The sequence below is a fragment of the Mustela lutreola genome, chromosome 2 (genome assembly GCF_030435805.1).
Source record: "Mustela lutreola isolate mMusLut2 chromosome 2, mMusLut2.pri, whole genome shotgun sequence".
In the NCBI taxonomy this organism is placed as follows: Eukaryota; Metazoa; Chordata; class Mammalia; order Carnivora; family Mustelidae; genus Mustela; species Mustela lutreola.
In genome coordinates, this window is record NC_081291.1 from 218,890,169 (window position 1) to 218,910,381 (window position 20,213).

At 51.0% G+C, this 20,213-nt stretch overlaps 1 protein-coding gene across 1 annotated transcript; it reads left to right on the forward strand.

Annotated features, from left to right (window-relative positions):
- The first annotated feature begins 984 nt into the window (after positions 1-984).
- ETS2 (ETS proto-oncogene 2, transcription factor) lies at positions 985-19,302 on the forward strand. Its single transcript, XM_059164736.1, has 10 exons — positions 985-1,223; positions 5,271-5,342; positions 7,805-7,916; positions 9,454-9,573; positions 9,892-10,092; positions 11,564-11,647; positions 12,676-12,897; positions 13,703-13,966; positions 15,978-16,096; positions 17,032-19,302. Exons 2-10 carry the CDS (start codon positions 5,271-5,273, stop codon positions 17,245-17,247), a joined length of 1,410 nt encoding a protein of 469 aa, XP_059020719.1. The 5' UTR covers positions 985-1,223; the 3' UTR covers positions 17,248-19,302.
- Positions 19,303-20,213: the final 911 nt, after the last annotated feature.

The following is a 20,213-nucleotide window of genomic DNA, read 5'->3' on the forward strand; positions in this document are numbered from 1 at the left end:
AGGGGTGATGGTTCTGACCGTGACTGGGACTCAGATAAACTTGAGTTTCAGCCGCGAATTTCCCATTCATACGTTTTATGACCCGGCAAGTTATTTACCCTAAGGTTCAGTTTCCCTTACACTTTTTAAGTGGGAACAGTCACGGTTTGGAGCATGATAAGCATTCGTTCGCCCGGAGCAGCCTCGCCAACGCTGGTGACCATGCAGGCACCGCCCAACTCTAGGGGGCGCCCCGCACACGATGCCGGAGGCTTGGGGCTTCCCGGAGCGGGGCAGGCTCAGCGCCCCAGCCAAGGGCCCAGCTCGGACCTTTATCGTTTCAGCGCATTTCGGGATAGAACGATGAGAAATCGTAAGGCCAAAAGGAGATTCAGAGATGGGGCCGCTGTGAGCCCCTCATTACACAAGCCCCGCGGCCACTCGGTGCCACCACCCCTCAGGACAAGGGTGGGGGAAACCGAGTCCTCCCAGGAGAGACTCCCCGCCTGACCTCCCCGGGCTCCCACCCGCTCGGGGCGCCGGGCCTGCTGCCCCCCGCGCGCCGCGGTCCCAGAACAGCAGGCGAGGGACCGGGCCAGGTGACAGCGGGCGCCGCGCAGCGTCCCGGCCGGAAGGAGCCGGCTCCGCCCCCGCTCCCCTCCCTCTACGCCTCACCCCTCCTCTCGGCCTCCCTCTCCGCCCCTCCTTCTCCTCGGCTCTCCTCCCTCCTGGCCCTCCTCCCTCTCCTCTGCTCGCTCCCTCCCGCTTCCTCCCTCCTCCACCCCTTCTCGGCTCTCTCCCTCCCCTCCACTCCTCTCACCTCTCGCCGCCCCTCCTCCGCCCCCGCTTCTCCTCCTCCCTCCTCCCCTCCTCCACCCCTCCTCTCTCTTCCCCTCCCATCTTCTCCCCTCCTCTCTTTCCCCTCCCCCTTTCCCCTCCTCCCCTCCCCTCTGTCGTCTTTTCTCCCTCCTCCCTCCTCCCTCCTCCCCCTGCTCTGAAGAGCGCGCCGCGAAGGGGACTGGCCGGTTACTTCCTCCGGTGGCGGCGCAGAGCGCGGCGCGGCCCCTCCTCGAGCTCCCGGAGCCGCCTGCCTGCGCCCGGCCAGTCCCGGCTCCCGGCCCCCCGCCCAGGTGCCGGCACCCGCGGCCCGGACCCCCGCCCCGCCGCCCTCGTCCTCGTCTGCGTCCGCCGCGCACCGCGGAGCCGGGCCCGGAGCCGCCGCCGGCCCTGCCCGAAGCGGCGCGGTAAGAGCGGGGCCCGGGGCGGGCGGCCGGGCGGGCCGGGGGTCCTCTCCCGGGGACCCAGACCGCGGGCGGGGGACGCGGGTAACGCAGAAGTCCGGATCGCGAAGCGCAGCCGGGGTCGCGGCGGGGCGGCGACTCTTCCCCGGCTTCGGGCTCGCTCCGGGTGCCGGGGCGGCTCGGGGGCGGCTCGGGGAGGGGGGCGCGGGCCGGACGCCGGTGGGCCCGGCGGTGACGCGCCGAGCGGGCTGCGAACTTGGGCCGCGGCCGCGGCTAGCCGAGCGGCCGGGCGGGGCGCGCCCGCCTGTTTCACTTGCTTTTGTTTTTTTAAAAGGAAATGCGGTGCGGTGGGGGGCTTCTTCCAGAGGGCGCCCCGCGGGCTCATGCGCTGCGGCGTCGGCGCGCCCGGCAATGCCGGCGGCTTACCCGAGCGCTCCGGGCCCGGTGGGATCGCGGGCGCCCGGGGGCGCCCACCACACCTGGAGGCTGCAGCTCCGCGCAAACGTGCCGCGTCCCGGCTCACCTGCTCGGCCACTCCGGGGCCCGGCCAGGGGCGGCGGAAGAGGGAGGCTCCAGGAGGGGAGACCCCCGCGGGCGCCCCGGGACTTCTGGATCGGGGCCCTCTGCGGCGCGGGGCGAGCGTGGGAGCCCGTGGGAAACGCGGTGTGGGTGCGCGCGGCTGCCTTTATTTTCGCGTTCTTAAAGGATTTCGAATTCATACTTACAAATGTGGGGTTTTGGGTTTTGTTTTGGATTTTATTTCTCTCTCTCTCTCTTGAGCACAGGAGACTTAAAATACTGGCCTGTATTCAGTTTCAGGGTAGCTTAAACTGGTAGTGCCGAGCTACTTATTTAGAAAGTAAAGAAGTGAGCCCTTTGGAGATAGAGGTAATTTATTTTAATTCACCAGTAAGAGGTTCTGTTCGTCCTGGACAATGGAAGCGCCCGTGCGCTATCTGCCTGTCCACAGCTCCACCAATCAGGGAGATAAATCTCCAAGTTAAGGTTTATTAAAATTCTGAGTAATATCACAGTACAGTAAGGGTTAGCACTGTGGGCCCTGCAGGGAAATATTCACTCATTTCTGGCGTTAGTCATTCCTCTCTACAAACCGGTAACTTTTGAAAGAAAGAGCAAACCAACCTTGCAAAGTGGCAAATGGGTTTGTTCTTGGTTTTGTTTTTCTGATTTACCCAGATACTAACCTGTGCCCTGATCTCTCTGGTAAAGGATCAGTCCTTCCAGAAAGGGTACTTTTGTTAGGCTCTTTGTTTTAAAATTTCTCTCTTCTCAGCTCACACATTTCTGCCCGGTTTTCTTTTGTTTTGTCCAAAAACAGCAATCGATAGGGCAACACTACCTTGCCCTAAATTTGAAATTGATTTGGGCAGAGGAACTTGCCCTCTTAACAAGCTTTGTGGAGTGAACTTCAATTTCCCTCCTTATGTGTCTGCCTGAAACCAGTGGAGGGACACTGATTCCACATGGTTTTTACAAAAACAGATTAAAAGCTGGACAACAAAAGAATCGTAGTCTGTAGCTAGTAATTAGAGCTCTTTAGGTGGGAGTGGTAGACTGCTTTTTCTCCTGGTATTTGTACCCAAAAATCAGGCGGACTTTACCCATGGCTTTCCATACCAATTCTCTGTCCACCTCTGGGAGGCTGAGAACATGTATGCTAAAGTCGGCAAGTTGTCTGCAAACCAGACTTAGAAAAAGAGCTGGCCTAGTGGGCTCAGGAGGGATCACTGGTAACAGTTAAGGTGTCTTTTCATGTGGGTCTTCTGTGTGAGGTTTCTTTATTTAATCAACAGGTAATAAGATTTAGTTCCTGAAGCTCAGACTTAAGGACCATGTCCCATGGGAAATAGTGGTGAGCTGGGACAGGGTCTAATAATATTTGCATGTGCTCTCCACTCCTTGGTGATGTTCTGGGAGAAGGCCCATGCCTCATCATCCCAGTTACCTTCTCACAGAGCAGCTCCGTCGGCTGGGACTGATCTGCCCTGTGCCCCCTTAGTCAGCCGTGTAGTAGCTGTGTGATCCTGGGCAAGTCACCAGAGGTCTCTGGGTCTCCCTTGCCTAGTAAGATGCAACATCACTGTAAAATGTTGACAACATCCATCTCTCAGAAATGCCAGGGAGACTCAGTGAAGGGGGAATGTGTAGTCGCCCAGCATGGGCTTAGCTATTGTCAGTAGGATCCTGTCCAGGGGCCATTGTTAGTGCATATCGACGCCTGAGTTCACGTGGATGGCATGACCCACTAAGTAGAGATTCCGAACCAACGTGGCCACTTTGGATCCAGAACAGATTCCTTCCTCTGCTCCTCTCTTGCCCCATAGGACAATTAATTTATTGTTTACTGATTTATTATTTATTAATTTAGTCCAGCCTTCACAGGTCACCATGATAATTGCTCATACTCTGAGGGTTTCACCAGTGCCTCTTGCCTGCTCTGTGGCCTAGACCCCCCTCCCATGTTGCCTTTCTAGCCGCGGGTGTGTGTGTGTGTGTGTGTGTGTGTGTGTAGTACTTGGGAGGTCTGGTTGAGCCATAATGTTGATCATAAAGAGAAGACAAAGTACAAACTCGAAGTAGTCACAGGGAAATGTCCTACTTGCCACCTCCATAAGCCCTATCAATTGCACAATATTTTAATTACTCAGAGTTCCTGGTTGTAACAGGTGGCAGCGCCCAGGGGAGATTATGGGGGAAGACAATTAGGGGGACCCTGTAAAGCTGCCTATAGACCTTTGGTTCCAAAGCTGGAAAGCCAGGATGGGGGACAGTGAGGCACGCCCCATGGGGTAAAGGTGACTGCCATTCATGCTAGCCCGGCTTCTTCAAAAAGGAGTTTTAGTTTCAGTCGCTCTGTATTTTTATATACCACTCTGGTGGCATTATCTTGGTACCTTTCTTACTTATTAATGTAGAACTCAACTGGCCCGTCCTGTGGTAGGGCTCCAAGTTCAGTTTTTGGTCTCCAGCGGTGCCCAGTTGCAAGCCACATAAAAACTAGAAGTTTCCTAACAGCCACATTCAATGTTGGGAATGTAAGTGGAGTTAATTTCAGTATATCTCAACTAACCGGATGCATTTGGAATATTACATAAACGTGTAGTAAATACAAAGACCTGACTGAGCTACTTTACTTTTTTCTACCAAGGCTTTGAAATCTTGTGTATTTTACACGCGGAGCTCATCTCGACCCATCCTAGCCCTGTGCCAAGTGTTTGGTGGCCGCAAGTGGCTGGTTACTGCCGCGTGGGTCAGCGCAGGTCTGTCTTGCAGAAGCAAGTACAGGCTGCTCCGTTCATGACCAGCATTACTTGCCCCTGGAGGAATGAGCAGCCGAGCAACACACAGAGCAGACCTATTTGGAGTTGGTGTAGTCCCCACGGGAGGGTCTGGGACAACACAGGGGGTTTGGCCTGGAGCAGTGGCTCTGGGAACCTGCTCTGTCCTTCAGGGAGTTCTTCCTTAGCAGGGAGGAGCTGGGCCCTAGGAAGCTCTTTCCAGCATGCTGACCTGGATCTGGGTCCTCCAGGGCTTCCTGGGTTGAGCTGACTGCTTTCACCTCCCCCTGCCCCCAGCAGATGGGCGTGGCCTGTGCCTGCCTGGCACCCCTCTCTCCCTGAGGGTGTCCTGCACCCTGAGCTGACCATGGACATGGCATTGAAAAGCAGCGCACCCTGCTCCCATCATGGGAAGATGAGGTCCTCCTGGCCTAGCTCCCCCAGCCAGGTTCCCTTGGGAGGCCCTGACCTGCCAACCAGAAAGTGACTTTATCTGTGTGCTTTATCTCTACGTGGAATTCTGGAGAGAATCAGCGTTATTATTTAATTACTCAAATAGCCTACCCTTTGTGAAAAGGGCTTTTTACGTAAGAACTGGCATTCAGGTTTGAATGACCTGTCTTGCTGTAGACCTTGACAGACTCCCCCAGAATTAGGGTTGATGAAGCCAGTAAAAACTCATTAGAAATGTGCGTGATTTGTTGCCCCCATAACTCTTTCTTTACGTCTTTTCGTTTTTCTTTCCTTCAAGATGAATGACTTTGGAATCAAGAACATGGACCAGGTAGCCCCTGTGTCTAACAGTTACAGAGGGACACTCAAGGTAAGTGAGCAAGTCTTCATTTAAAACCTCTTAGAAAACATTGGAGAACTGAATCTCTAGGAGAAAAAAAGACACATGCTGGGTTCTAGAAGACTGGTTCTTGCCCTAGCCTTTTAATTTATGGGCTGTGTGACTCCGGATTGTTTGCTTAAGCTCTCTGGGCCTCAGTTTTGTAGTCTATAAAATGGGTCTCCTGATGCTTGTTCTACTTGTCTTCCAAGATATGGAACCATTTAATTCGCAGATGGGGAGGCTTTTGTGGTTTATTTCTGAGATTCCTGGCAGGTGAAGAATCCTATGATTCTCAGTAGGCCAGAGCTCTCGGAGAAGCTGTCTCCACTGCTATTCAGTTCCCCAGTGAGTTTCCCCGGGGCGATGGGCTGGCTGTAGGAGAACTGGAAAGGAAAGAGCTGAGCGGTGGATGACCAGCCCCGCTGGGGGGCTTCTTTCCTTCAGAAGGGCGGGTGCCCGTGGGGCGGCGGGTGCCCGTGGGGCGGCGGGTGCCTGTCCTCCCGGCTGTAGAGAGCAGCTTTGCCTGTTGGCGTAAACCAAAACACAGATGAACAATGAAGGAGCTTTTTCCAGTGCATAATAATCAAATTTCATGTAGCTGCTATCTCAGTTCCTTTGGGGAACGTTCTCGAGTAGCACAAACTGACCATTTCCCCTTTGCCTTCTCCAAACATGACAGCGAGATAGGATTGTTTTCTTAGCATGGTGTAGTAAGCACGTTTCAGGGCTGTGATTTTTAGACTCACTTCGTCCAAGCCTGCGGAGTTATGTATCTCTGTCATGTTGGATTTTCTGCTGTGAATCCTTAGCAGGTTATTTGTCTGGGAGAGCCCAAAGAGCCAAAAATGGGTACAGAGACTGTATGGTGAAGGTCACGTATGGTTGAAGGTCATGAAACTTCAACCCAGCCAGTTCTCTGGTTTGATTTGGTCAGCTGTTTTCAGTGTGGCAGAAACCATACGAGAAATTGCACTATGAAGTTTATAACCATACCCCTGGGAAGAAATATTCTTCTATAAGTTAAAAAGGCTTCAATGATGCCCATGTGATTTCGGGTTTGGAGAAGAAACAGTTATTGCTGAAATTGAGGTGTTGAAATACACAGTGCGAATTTGTATTGTCTTTTGGCTTCCTGATTTTTAAAAAAAGAACTTACAGGAAGGAAAGGAGAGGCATTTCTTGGTCACCCGGGGAAAGGCTAGTGGGAATTTTAAAAACTGATGGGCTATTTCACCAAAATTAACCCTAAAGTAGTTCATATGTCTAGGTACGGATTTCAAACGTGATTGGTTCTCCCCTTAGGGTTTTGGCATTTGGACATTGTTGTCCTGGACTTTGGGGGGCTGGCCTCCACCATCATTGGGACATCATTGCCTTGAGTGTTTTCAGCAGAGTCCCAACTTCTGCCTGCCTTCTTACGTAATGCGTCATGCATTGTTCTGCATTTCTAAGAAGAAAGCACCCAAACCAATTTTATTTGTAAATGTGTTGCACATTTTTTAAATTGATGACTCAACAGATGGGTCATTGTGTTACACATAACATGGGCTTTCCAGTTTATGTTGGAAAAATATAACCATCTTTTACGTTGTTCCTCAGCAAGGCAGGCAGTGATGAATCAAGACTCTTCTCTGTTACTTACACTAAAGGCTCTCTCTTTCATAAATGTTAGATGAATTATCAGAGATCGACACACAGTATCTTTTTCTGTGTCTCTGTCCTCTTCTTCCTCCTAAGCTCTAGAGAGTTTAACTTGAAACCTCTTTTCCTTTGGAAATTTTTCCCCTCAGTGGATGATGTGGGGCAAGGGTCTTTTCAAAATCTCTACATTTATGAAATTAATCCTTTGTGAGGAATGTTTTCATACGTATTACTATCTTCTGAACCATTGGAATTGATGAGGGGGAAAATCTAGTTTCAATTAAAGCGTTTCACGGTTGAACATAAAAATAAATGCTTCCACAAATAGTTTAGCTTCATGTTTGTTTTCCAAGTTTCATTCAGTCATCTGCCTTCGCTTTAACTGCAGTAACTGAGCTAACTAAAACTGTCCTGTGGAGCGTGTGACTCAGTTTCCCCTTGATGGGACAGAGGGGCCAGGTGTTTGGACCAGCAGGTCTCTAAGTCCCACCTAACACTGTTCTAAAATCCCATCATTTTTAGGTTTGTTTACTTAGTTTACTCACTGAAATTAGTTAGGCCATTAAAAGGAAATTCCCAGTCATCTTGACTCCGTGAGGGCGACGCAATGATCCAGAGTTAAACAGAATCCTTTCCATCACTTTGACAAGAAGTCTGGTTGGATCATTGACTGGTCATTTCCTTTTATGGCTTTATAATTGCCAGTTTCATCAGGGTGTATCGGGAAGATGACCATGGACCACGTTTCAAACAGGTAATTAAGTGAGTTTAAATATTAATTTCAGTCTCCTTTTCCATCTGTTTTGCAGCGCCAACCAGCTTTCGACACCTTCGATGGGTCCCTGTTTGCCGTTTTCCCCTCGCTCAGTGAAGAGCAAACTCTCCAAGAGGTGCCCACAGGCTTGGATTCCATTTCTCATGGTAATTTGTTACTCAGACTTGACCAATCATGCATGATTTCCCACAGTTGAGTTACTAAAAACGTGACCCCTGGTAAGCGACAAAGGTTGGTTTCTTCAATCTCGGGTTTGAAAAGTCAGATAGTGACTGTGGACCTGGGAAAAGACGGTTTTCCTTCTTCAATGGCATGAGGGTCCTGACGTCATGCACCGCCAGACACACTCCAGAGTGCAGGAGGGCCCTGAGATCTCCAGGGATGGGATGTTCTCATCCCTCTTGCAGACCCATGCCCCTTGTCCCAGGGGCACCTGCAAAGCAGACCATGAAAGTGCCCTCCAGCTTCTCATTCTAGGGTCTCACCGTTAGGTTTGATCATCCCCTGCCCCGGAGTCTTGGGGCAGCAAAATTATACCTGCCCGTTTGCATTTACTTCTATAGTTCTTAATGTTGTTGTTTATCATTTTCTAAAGGGATAGCAGTCAGATAATGCCTATGCAATTACTGTGATAGGGTTATTAGTTGGAAACATTCCAGACATTACTTTGTCCTGTGAAGTAGGTGCTAGAAAATTAATTAAAAAACAGAGGCTTGCATAAGCCTGCCATCCCGAGCCGGCCATTGATCATTCTTGAAACTACCGAGGGAATCCAGAGGAGATTTTCATTAAAAATTGCAGGTGCGCTGGCTTTACAGGTGCTAAAGAGTCCCTTTGCCTTCTGTTTACTTTAATGGAAGCAGTGCTACCCTGCACATTCGCCTCTCCTGGAAATTTTGACCAAAACCATTACTTTCCTTCAGTGTCCAAAAATTATAAAAGAGTTTTAGATAGAAATTTCAATGAAGGGTAATTGGTTTTTTAATCATGTTCTGCAAAAGAATTTGCAAAATAAAATAAAGCTTAAGTTCTATTTCAGTTTTTTTTTATAAGTGTTGTTATGAGATGTATAATACTTTCTCAACTTCTGCTGCCCCATCCCCCAATTTTTGTTGATATTTATACTCTTTTTTTTTTTTTTTTTTAAGATTTTATTTATTTGCCAGAGAGAGAGAAAGCACAGGCAGGCAGAGTGGCAGCAGAGGCAGAGGAGAAGCAGGCTCCCTGCTGAGCAAGGAGCCCGATGTGGGACTCGATCTCAGGACGCTGGGATTATGACCTGAGCCGAAGGCAGAGGCTTAACCAACTGAGCCACCCAGGCGTCCCCCCAATATTTATACTCTTTTGAAGAGTGCCATCAACAGGGCGTCTGGGTGGCTCAGCGGGTTAGGCCTCTGCCTTCAGCTCAGGCCATGATCTCAGGGTCCTGGGATCGAGCCCCGCATCATGCGCTCTGCTCAGCAGGGAACCTGCTTTCCCCCCTCTCTGCCTGCCTCTCTGCCTACTTGTGACCTCTCTCTCTGTAAAATAAATAAATAAAATCTTTAAAAAAGCATAAAAAAGAATGCCATCAAGGTTTGCAGTTGGAATTGTTCCTTCCTGAAAACTAAGATTTCTCCCCTAAATTCTCTCTCCAATCTTGCCTGCTTAAAGTCCTCATGTCCCCCTGGGTTTTCTTTCTAGACTCTTCCAACTGTGAATTGCCTCTGTTAACTCCGTGCAGCAAGGCTGTCATGAGTCAGGCCTTAAAAGCTACCTTCAGTGGCTTCAAGAAGGAGCAGCGCCGCCTGGGCATCCCAAAGAGTAAGTGCTCTCCAGGCACTTCCCTGAGTCCGTGTTGTAGGAGAACAACAGATCTGACTGCAGTTGCCTGAGACAACTTTTTCTTCCATCTTTGCTTAGAGCATCTTACAGGGTGGCAAGGATGTGGTTCACCTGCGCTGGTTTTTAGTTGGACCCTGTTGACTGAACACTTAATCCAGCACTGTTGTCAGGGTCTTAGAATTCCCCGGGGTGTCTTGCTTCTTTAGCCAGTCTCTGGAATGCTTCTGGACTTTGTGAGTAGATCCCGGAGTAACTCCATTTTCTCCCTGTGTCCATCTTTGCTTCCCTCCCCGGCAGACCCCTGGCTGTGGACCGAGCAGCAAGTGTGCCAGTGGCTTCTCTGGGCCACCAATGAGTTCAGCCTGGTCAACGTCAATTTCCAGAGGTTCGGCATGAATGGCCAGGTGTTGTGCAACCTGGGCAAGGAGCGCTTTCTGGAGCTGGCTCCTGATTTCGTGGGCGACATTCTCTGGGAGCATCTGGAGCAGATGATCAAAGGTACCCGCCAAGGAACCGGGCGCCTCGCTGTTGGGGAGAGCCGTGGCAGGGAAGGGAGATGGGGGAATCTGTGCTTCGCAGTCGTAAGGTCGGGGTTTCAGATTGTGTGTAGCAAGATCGCCTGAGAATGCCACCGAGTGAGTCAAATGTGTGGCAGCGATTATAGGTTTTTTAATCTGTGTGTGTCTGGCATCAAGGATAGCCACCAGGCAATAACCTTAGTGACTACCTTATTGACGGTGATCCGATGGCTTGCGTCAGGGGCGTACGTGTTGCCTCAGACTTGGGAGGCCAGCAAGTCCCTTGTTATGGAACCCAAAGAAGAAAGTCAGCCTCAATGAAAGGGAGCCTTTATTCAGACAAGCTCTGTGAATTTGACCATGAATTTTCCTAAGACCAAATGGAATCCAGCATCAAGAATTTCTTCTGATTTTATGTATTTAAACACAGGCAGACATAATTGATGCATATTTATATGCTGACATTACACAGACTGGCCATTGAACAAAAGAACTTTCATCTTATAGAAAGTTTTGGTTTAGACCTTAAGAGAGTGTTGACAGCAGTATTAAAAATATATCCAGTTAAAAAGGAGAGGAAAAGCTATAGTGAGGGGTTAGGTTAAAAATATGAGAAAACTAGTTCTTTGGTCGAGTTCAGAGCAATAGTCCTCGCTCACTTGGTTTCAAACACAGAGTTTCAACACTGTTTACAGACTCAGAATCTTTAAAAGACCTTGGGATTCAGCCACCCTCTCTTGGCTGTGGCTTCTGGGGGCCAAGGACACTTATGTTTGGAGACCCCCAAATTCTCTCTGAATTTGAACAAGTCTGATTGGACAAGTTTCAGGTAAATCTGTTCACTGGCAGGTTGGGCCTGTTTTACCGTCACTCAGGCTGTAAGTTTGAGGGTGTGGATTTGTGGGTATGCGTGGTTCAGTGTGTTTGTAGGAAGTAAGCACACACCAAGAATGCTAACCTTTTCAAGGTCCCGGTGCACCGTGGCACCTTCAGGGTCCCATAGCACTGTTGGCCTCTCTGTGCCGAGCTCATCTCGCCCTGGAGAAATGTGGGGTTTGAAGCCACAAACCCTAACCTCAAGCGGGCAGGAGCTGGGTCCTCTTTACTAACCCACTGTATTCCCAGCCCCTGGGACACGTGGCACTTCATAAATATTTAACTGTCTGTTGTTGGCACGGATGAATTAAAATCAGTGTAGATATTTAAAATTATGCAGCAGAACATTTCACTTAGCCAGTGATAGCATTCACTCTGGAAAACTTACTCCGGATATTAGAAAGTGTGTTGTCATCTCTAGTTTTTGAAAAAGACCAAGTGACACCAAATCCCGTCAGCTTAAATATGAAACATAAATGCATTTAATTATCCTAAAATAATCATATAGCAGTAGTTTAGAAATAAATATTCTTTCTTGCATAGTTTTAACCTCGATTTGCAATCCTGTTTTCCAGAAAACCAAGAAAAGACAGAAGATCAGTACGAAGAAAATTCACACCTCAACTCAGTCCCTCATTGGATTAATAGCAATTCACTAGGTCAGTCCAATCAGTTCTGCCCTGAAGACCTTGGTGTTAATTTTTTCTATTAAATTGGGACTCCCAACCCCCCAAAATAAATCAATAAAATAAAAATAAATCTGCGCAAGTTCTCAGCCTGTGCTGTCCCATCAGGTGACCACACGTTGAGCCACTGAACACTTGAAACGTGGCTGGTCCACATGGAGACGTGTGGTAAGAATATAAGCTTAATGGAACAAAGAACGTAAAATGCCTCCTTAATCAATTTTAGATACTGATTACATGTTAAAATGATCATTGGTAATAGAGGGACAGGTAAAATATAAAAGTAATTTCACCTGTTTCTTTTAGTTTGCTTCTGTGGCTTCTAGAAGATGTGACATTGCCTACATGGCTGTGTTATACATTGGCCAGTGCGGTCCGAGGCAGTTCAGAGAGCCCGGCGTGGAAGGAATGAGCTGAGCAGCTGTGGGCCGAGTTAGCTTAATAAGTAGGGGTCCAGGCACAGGAGGCATGTAGAAAGCAAGTCTGAGTTTGCTCTGATCTTTGGAGTTTAAAGAAGTGTCCTGGAATTCGGGTCTTTCCTTCTGGTCAGTGACACTGATGAGTGTAGGTTACAGGGCAGGAGGGGGGACCCTAGCCAGCAGAGCGAGGGGATGTTCCTTACAAGTCACATGCTGGCTGGGAAATCACTTGGTCTTTCTGAGCCTTATTGCCCTCGGAAGCGGAAAGAGCCAGTGACCTGCGCCACTCCGAGAGTCGCATGAAAGCATTTGATAACCTAGGGCCGTAGAAGTGCTCACGTCAAGGTGTCGCATCATGGTCCAGAGGCAGCAGGCGTTTGGGCGAAGGGCTTATCGGCTGAGAGCGGGAACGGCTTGAGAAGAGGAGCTGGCGGGAAAGCGCCTGCCAAAGCCCGTGCGGTTTTGGAGAGGGTTAGAGCGTGCAGAACTGGGTGCATTTGATTTGGTTCAAGGGCACGGAGGGTCTCTGATGACCCCGTCGCTCCTGCCTCATAGCTCTGCCATCTGATTGTTCTATCCCAGGCTTCGGCATGGAGCAGGCAGCGTATGGCGTGCAGACCCAGAACTACCCCAAAGGTGGCCTCCTGGACGTGTGTCCATCCTCCTCAGCGTCCAGCATGCTCGGTTCCGAGCAGGAGTTTCAGATGCTCCCTAAGTCTCGACTCAGCACCGTCAGCGTCAACTACTGCCCCATCAGTCAGGACTTCGCGAGCGGCAACTTGAACCTGCTCACCGGCGGTTCCGGTAAGTCAGGCTCCTGAGAGCTCCGTCAGCCAGTGGGGTGGGTTGCTGCCAGGAGCCACAGTAGAACAGAGACAGGAGCTCCTTAAACAGTGTAGCCTGTGTTCAGCTGTTGGAGGAAGTCAGACGCTCCTCTGCGTCCTGAGCAGCTGTCCCGCACTGTCCCCACAGGGGACGGATTTGCTCTCATGCATGGACTCCTGCTGTGTTTTAGGCTCTGGGCTGGGCGCTGCGGGGACTGAGTGAATGAGACAGGGCCCCTGCTGTTGCAGCGGGATCCCCCCCACTGCGGTGGGATATTTTGGGAGAAGGTGCAGGAACATGACATTCCCGCAGTCCACAGCTTCCCCACACCAGGAGGAAACCACTGTCTTGAGTTTTGTCCTCATAGATCCTTTGTTCCTGTCCTTGAGCTTATAGAAACGGAATCCTTGCGTTACATTTTCTTTCGCATTGGTCTTTTGCTCCTCGTGTGTCTGAGACCCAGCCATGCTGTTGGATGGGGCACACGGTTGCTCTTTTTCATTGCTGTATAATACTCCATCCCGTGAGGACGTGCTCCCCTCCCCCCAACCATGCTCCTGTGGGTGGAGGATGTCATTGTATAGAGCATTTGTCGTAAGGAGTAAGAGCCTGGCGAGAAGTCCAGGACTCTGCACCAGCGGGCTGTAGGCGCAGTGGGGTTGCTGAAGCCCCCAGACCAGCCTGTTGGACCCATGCGCCCACCCCCCTGCCCCTCATCGCTCGGCAGCACCAGTCGATTCGCTGTCCTGGAGAGTCAGCATTTGTGCCCGGCTGTCTTTGCCAGGGAAGCCCCGGGACCACGACTCCTCCGAGAACGGCACGGACAGCTTCGAGAGCTCTGACTCCCTGCTGCAGTCCTGGAACAGCCAGTCATCGCTGCTTGACGTGCAGCGAGTGCCGTCCTTTGAGAGCTTCGAGGATGACTGCAGCCAGTCCCTGTGCCTCAATAAGCCGACCATGTCCTTCAAGGACTACATCCAGGAGAGGAGCGACCCAGTGGAGCAGGGCAAACCGGTTATACCCGCGGCAGTGCTGGCTGGCTTCACGGGTGAGTGCATCACACCGGCCTTCCCTGGGCCCTCCCCAAGGCCCTGACCCAATGCCATGTTCCTCCAGGCTGTTTCTGGTCTGAGCACATTGTAGCTACAGCCCACACTTGATGTGTGGCTGTCATCCTGAATCAGGCAGGCTGTACCCCTGAATCCGAAGAAGGCCGAGCTCGCACGAACCGTCGTGCACAGTGGCGTGGATGGGAGCCCACGGGCCGCCCTCTCCCTGGGATGTGCTCGGCCAGCCTGGAGAGGAGCAGGCCTGGGGGGCCTGGGCCTGTGGAGGCCTCAGCTCTGACTCACCCACTCCACGAATCCCAAAGAATGTAAACTGGCCCAGGGAGGGACAGCGGAGCCGGCCTCAAACATCACGGGGACTGTTTACCTTCCTTGCTTCTAAAATCCATCTTATTTTTAAGATTTGGGCGAGAGCTATTTTAGGCAGAGGACAAATATTAAAGCTGTTTTTAGAACCAAATATTTCCAGTGCTTTAGCAAAAACACCAAGATTTTTTTTTTCATTGCTTCATGGGTCTTTAAATGTGTTTTTTTTCCTATTTTGACCATATGGAGCCACTGGATTAAAAAATGCCTACTTAAAATATTCAGTACAGAAGCAGTCACTTTTTTCTTTTTTGTCATCCCGAACACCCACAGGAATGGGGCTGGTAAGAAAATAAACAGCCATGGTGTGACTGTCTTTCTTTTTCTTTTTCGTTTTCTTTAAGGTTTTAAATCTATTCAGTTATTTATTTATTTACTTATTGAGAAAGAGGAGTGCGGAAGCCTATGCAAGCACAAGGTGGGGAGGGGGCCCAGGGACAGGGAGAGAGAGAATCCAGGGCAGACTCCCCACTGAGCACGGGTCATGACACAGCTCCACCTCATGACCCTGAGCTCATGACCTGAGCCAAAATCAAGACTCCGATGCTCAACCGACTGAGCCATCCAGGCGCCCCTTGCTGTTTTTCATTTGAATATTGGTTGCCATTTGTTGACTGTCGGCTCTGTGCGGTTAACTAGGCACATAGAGTTGCTTGTCCTTGGAGCAGCCCGGCGGGGGTGGGCGCGACCCTGTTGGGCCCGTGGGACAGTTGGCTCAGAGGCAGACAGGTCTCCACGGTCACATGGGAAACCTGGTTGTGCCTGGTTCCAGAACTCCCGTCCTTGGTGCTTTACAGCCTCATGGCTGATGGCCACTGGGTCTTGAGGAACGACTGTTGATGGGTGTGTGATCTCGGGAGGGGCACCTTGCCTCTGAGCTGTTCCTCATCTTTAAAATAGTTCCTCACAAGACATCAGTTCTAAGTATCAATCCAGAAAAGGCATATGGAAACCAAAGTGTACCTCACCAGATCCAGGGAGGCCGTGGAGGCAACCCCAGGTGACCGAGTGGCGTTGAGTAAACCAAGTCTTGGATGAGGCAATTTACCCGCCGCCGTTTGGCAGGAAAGCCGCGGCCTGGGATTCCATGAGACATGCCTCCTTCTGTGGCGAAAGGCCGTTTCAGCCACCCCCACCCCGGTCCCACTGGGTGGTTCTAGAAAGGAACCCTGAAACTTATTACATAAGAAACAATTAAACAGGATGAGGAGTTTTTTATTGTTTTAAGATTTCATTTTTAAATCCTCTCTACACCCAGCTTGGGGCTCCAACTCGCAGCCACTGCTCTACCCACTGAGCCAGCCAGGCACCCCCAGAATGAGGAATTTTAAAGTGAAGAGTTGGTGGCCCTGAGTTTTCTTCCAGAGAGACCCGACTCAGCAGCCAAGGGCGTGAAGTGCCCACTTTTTCAGGAGGGGGAGGGAGGAGGGGAGACCCCAGAATGTGTGTCTCGCCTGATGCCATTGGCAGGTGTCCTGTCACCACACTTGGGAGATGTGCCTTCCTGTTGGCTCCCTGCCCAGAGTAGGGGCTCCCGTTCCTCGGTCAGCCTGTTCCATTGGAAAGGCCCAAAGCCTTGCCATACTTCAAATCTATAAAAACATACAACTCGCCCCTTTCCCCCAGGAAGCGGACCTATTCAGCTGTGGCAGTTTCTCCTGGAATTGCTCTCGGACAAATCCTGCCAGCCATTCATCAGCTGGACTGGGGACGGCTGGGAGTTCAAGCTCGCCGACCCTGACGAGGTACAGCCAGCGCTTGGGAAGTCAGTCTCTGGGCTTTGAACCCTGATTTCATCACTCTGGGCTCACAGATTCAGCTCTCGGGGCCCAAGGAAGGGCTCCCCGCTGCAGATGAGTTCTAGCATTCTCTGGGTATGTGTGTGGGCACAGGGCAGGCTTCTGCGAGTTGCTCTCTCATCTGATAAAAAGGCCCAGGTGCTAAGTGAGGTTGTCTCCTGACCATCTGAAAATGCCTCAGGAATGTGCCTTTTCCCACTGGTGGGGAATTAACCTCCCGGCAGCCCGGGCTGGTCCTCTGGCCACTGCCGCTCTGCCACGCTCAGCGCAGGCACTCGGAAACCCCGGAGGGGAAGGCCAAGGGCAGATGCCATACTCTCCCCTCCAGGACAATGTTAAAGTAGCCTGTGATCTCAGGCAGCCTTAGAGTGCAGGCTGTTGCCGCTGGCCCACTCCGATCCCCTGGGGAAGCAGAAGCCTTAGAGAATGCAGAATGTCACATGGCTCAGAGCCCCAGCCAGCAGCTGTTGACTGTGGGGCTCGGAGGGGAGAGACACTACTTCCCGCCTGGTTGGGTACGCTTGCCCCCGGCATGGAGCCTTGCTGCACAAGCGGACAGGAGGGGACGGTGCTGTGGGCGGGGACAGGAGGGGCCAGTGCTGTGGGCGGGGGACAGGAGGGGCCGGTGCTGTGGGCGGGGACAGGAGGGGATGGTGCTGTGGGCGGGGGACCCTCACTCTCCCACCTGCCCTGCTTCCGCCCCAGAGACGCAGCGAGGGCCTCCGTGCCGCTGCAGGTGCTGGGACACACCACACCCCTGGGCCCCTTCTGTAGTGCCCAGGTTCTCTGGGGGCAGCAGACATGAGACTCCTCGCCGGGGCAGGTCATTCATTTTCCTGAATTGCAGATTTGAACTCTTTTCCCGCCTGTGCCCGCTGCAGGTGGCCCGCCGGTGGGGAAAGAGGAAAAACAAGCCCAAGATGAACTACGAGAAGCTGAGCCGGGGGCTGCGCTATTACTACGACAAGAACATCATCCACAAGACGTCGGGGAAGCGCTACGTGTACCGCTTCGTGTGCGACCTGCAGAACCTGCTGGGTTTCGCCCCCGAGGAGCTGCACGCCATCCTGGGCGTCCAGCCGGACACGGAGGACTGAGGCCCGCGGGGGGCTGCGAGTGCGGCCATCCGACCCACCGCTCCAGTGACCCTGACAGGCGGGATTGGACGCGTCCAGGAGAGTCCCCAAGAAGCAGTGGCCTTATTTCACTGGAAACCATGGCTTTTCACCCGAAGCAGCATGGTTTCTCACTTGTAAAGCCCACTGACGGGAACGCGCTATGTATGATGCTGTGACCTCAGAGTGACCAAGAAAGAAGTGCTGGGAAGCCGTCCTGGCTCCGAGCAGGCCATGTGACAGGGACGTGCAGGCCGTGGGATAGTCTCCAAGGAGCAAGCGTGTCTCGGGCACACGCATTTTGGCTTTTTTTTTTTTTTTTTTAATGTACTTTTGCCTTTGGCTGCCAAGAATCACAAAGGCAGAAGCGGTCTCTTTGGTTCAGCGAGGCGGAGGGTGTGGGGAGACAGCCGTGCCATTTCAGAAGTTAGTTTGTATATATGACTGTAATCTTAATAATTGTTGTCAAAGTCCTCTCAGAGTCCTATTTAACGAGAACTGTATATTGTAATTTAAAATACTTCCGTACGCGTATTGGAAAGATCGCAGACACCCGGTGTCTCTGCGGTTCCGAGGAGCACGCACCGCGTTCCGCAAGCCCAGGGTCTGCGCAGGCGGACGGAGGAGTTGTAAAGTGTGTATTATTTACATTTAACATGCCTACAGGTAGACATCGAAGAGGGTCAGTCCCTGTTTCTGTTTGGTTTTGCCTGGATGATTATCTGGCAAGACTTTGTACATTTGGGAATTTTTATAAAACACTTAATGTTATTCTCTCGAGGCCCATCCCGCCTCTGCCTTCTCCTTAATTGTAATGTAAAAGCTATAAAGCGGTATTTTTCTTGACAAATAGCATCTGTTTTCCATTTCTGTGCATGCCTTTAAATCCGTTCATACACAAGACCGATTTTATTTTTTAGTTCAACTGTGTTTCCCCAACAGCTAACCTCCCCGACCAGCCGTCTCCTTCGCTCGCCTCACCTCCGCACCCCAGATTATCCTGTATGATTACAATAAGAATGCTATTTTTGGAAATATGTGGCTCCTTTTCAGAGAGCAGGAGGAGTTTATGTAGCAGCTACTTTGACTGCAGGTAACTCCCTGGAAAAAAATGTAATTTGTAAGAAAGCTTTATTTTTATCTGCACTCCATGGGGAGTTAAACATGTCGTCCAGAGCGGAAGCCAGCCCGGGGCAGGTGGGGGACAGAGAGGGGGGGATCTTCAGGAAGCCTCTTGGTCGTGAACAAAACACGACTTTTCCCTCAAGCTGTCGAGGCCCGGGCTATCTGGACACTTGGCCGCTCCTTGCTGCTCAGTGCCCAAGCTCTGTGTTCCTGTTTCCATGGAGGCAGAATGTCCAGAGGCGAAGAGAGGACAAGTGAGGCGGGCAAGAGAATCCGTTGGAAGATTCGATGTGAAAAACATTTTGCTCACCGTGGAGACTGTCGTGGTTGTTTCAAAGGACCTCTGGGGTGGGCCTGCATCGGGGTGCTTGGAACAGAGCAAGCCAACGTGGTTTCAGGGCCGCACGGGCTTCCCTCGCAGTGCAGGGCCGTGCGGGGAGCGCTGGGAGCTGTGGCTGACGTCCCCAGGGAAGAGTCCGTCCCCGCGATGAGGCTGCGGGACCGAGTGGTGGGGCCGGCTGGGCAGCCCAGCGCTGGGGCGGGAGGACTCAGTCCCAACACCTACAGGAGACCAGGTCCAGTGTCCAAGCACAGGACGTTTTTCTCAAGCAGGACATGTTTATCACTGAGACATCTGTTTATAACATCCCCAGACATGTGACTGGGACCATCTGGCTGCCAAAGGGAATCTTAGTCTTCGGCTTGTTTTATGTGGGGTTGAACCAAGCGAAATTGCCAATATTTGACTTTTTTTTATCTACAAAGTTGGCAGTTTCATGTGATTCAGCCTAATAGTTACAGAAACTAAAGCCCATGGTAACCCTTTGGTGTGGTAATGCACAGACCTAAGGATGAAGATTTTGTAATCTCGCCTTTCCTTTCTCAAATAATAAAGTATTTTGTTTATATAAACGCCTCCTTGTAAGAGTCCCTTTGTCCTACCCCAGCAGGGAGGGAGGAGGGTCGGCGGAGTGAGGATAGTGAACCCCGACCCATGGTGCCCCGGCAGTTCCCAGTCTGCTGAGACTCCCATCTCCATTTAACTGGTTTTACACATGGGGTCACCCAGCAAATCATGACCACGCTGCAACCCAGCTGTAAGCTCTTCCTGAAGGACCCCCCCCCCCCGAAAAAGTGTTCCCTTACGTCAAAAAATGCTTTTAAGAGGGGATTAGAATAGAAAGATGCGGTTGTCTTGTTTTGGCCAAGGAATTGGCAAAGGTAACAGAAGAAATTGTTGGCTGCTTCTGTGAGGAATCCATTAGGGTTTGAGGCTCAGGAACTTTCGCCGTGATGCCTGACGATCTGATTTACTAGAGGTGAGGGTGATGGTCCTGGGATGTGGGTTCTCAAACACATTTCAAAGTTAGTGATGATGCCAGCCAACAGGTGGGCTACATCAGAGGTGTGCAGGAGCCCCTCCCAATACGTCACCCCAATTGAACCAATTGGCATTGAACCAAGCGAAATTGTCAATATTTGACTTTTTTTTATCTACAAAGTTGGCAGTTTCATGTGATTCAGCCTAATAGTTACAGAAACTAAAGCCCATGGTAACCCTTTGTTACCATGTGCAATTCATTCACCTGGTGAATTGCAGCAGTGACGTATTGGTATCTTCAATGTGATCGAGATGAGAGTATTTCTGTCATAAAATCAGCAGACACTACAAATCAAGGCTCCTTTCAAGCCCTGTCAGGGAGCTGGTTCTTAAAACAGTTACCAGAACACCACTGTTCACCAGTATTCACTGTATTAGAAATTAGAAAACCTTTTAAAATACAATTACTTTTTTAAATAACATTAATGCTTTTGTGGAAAAT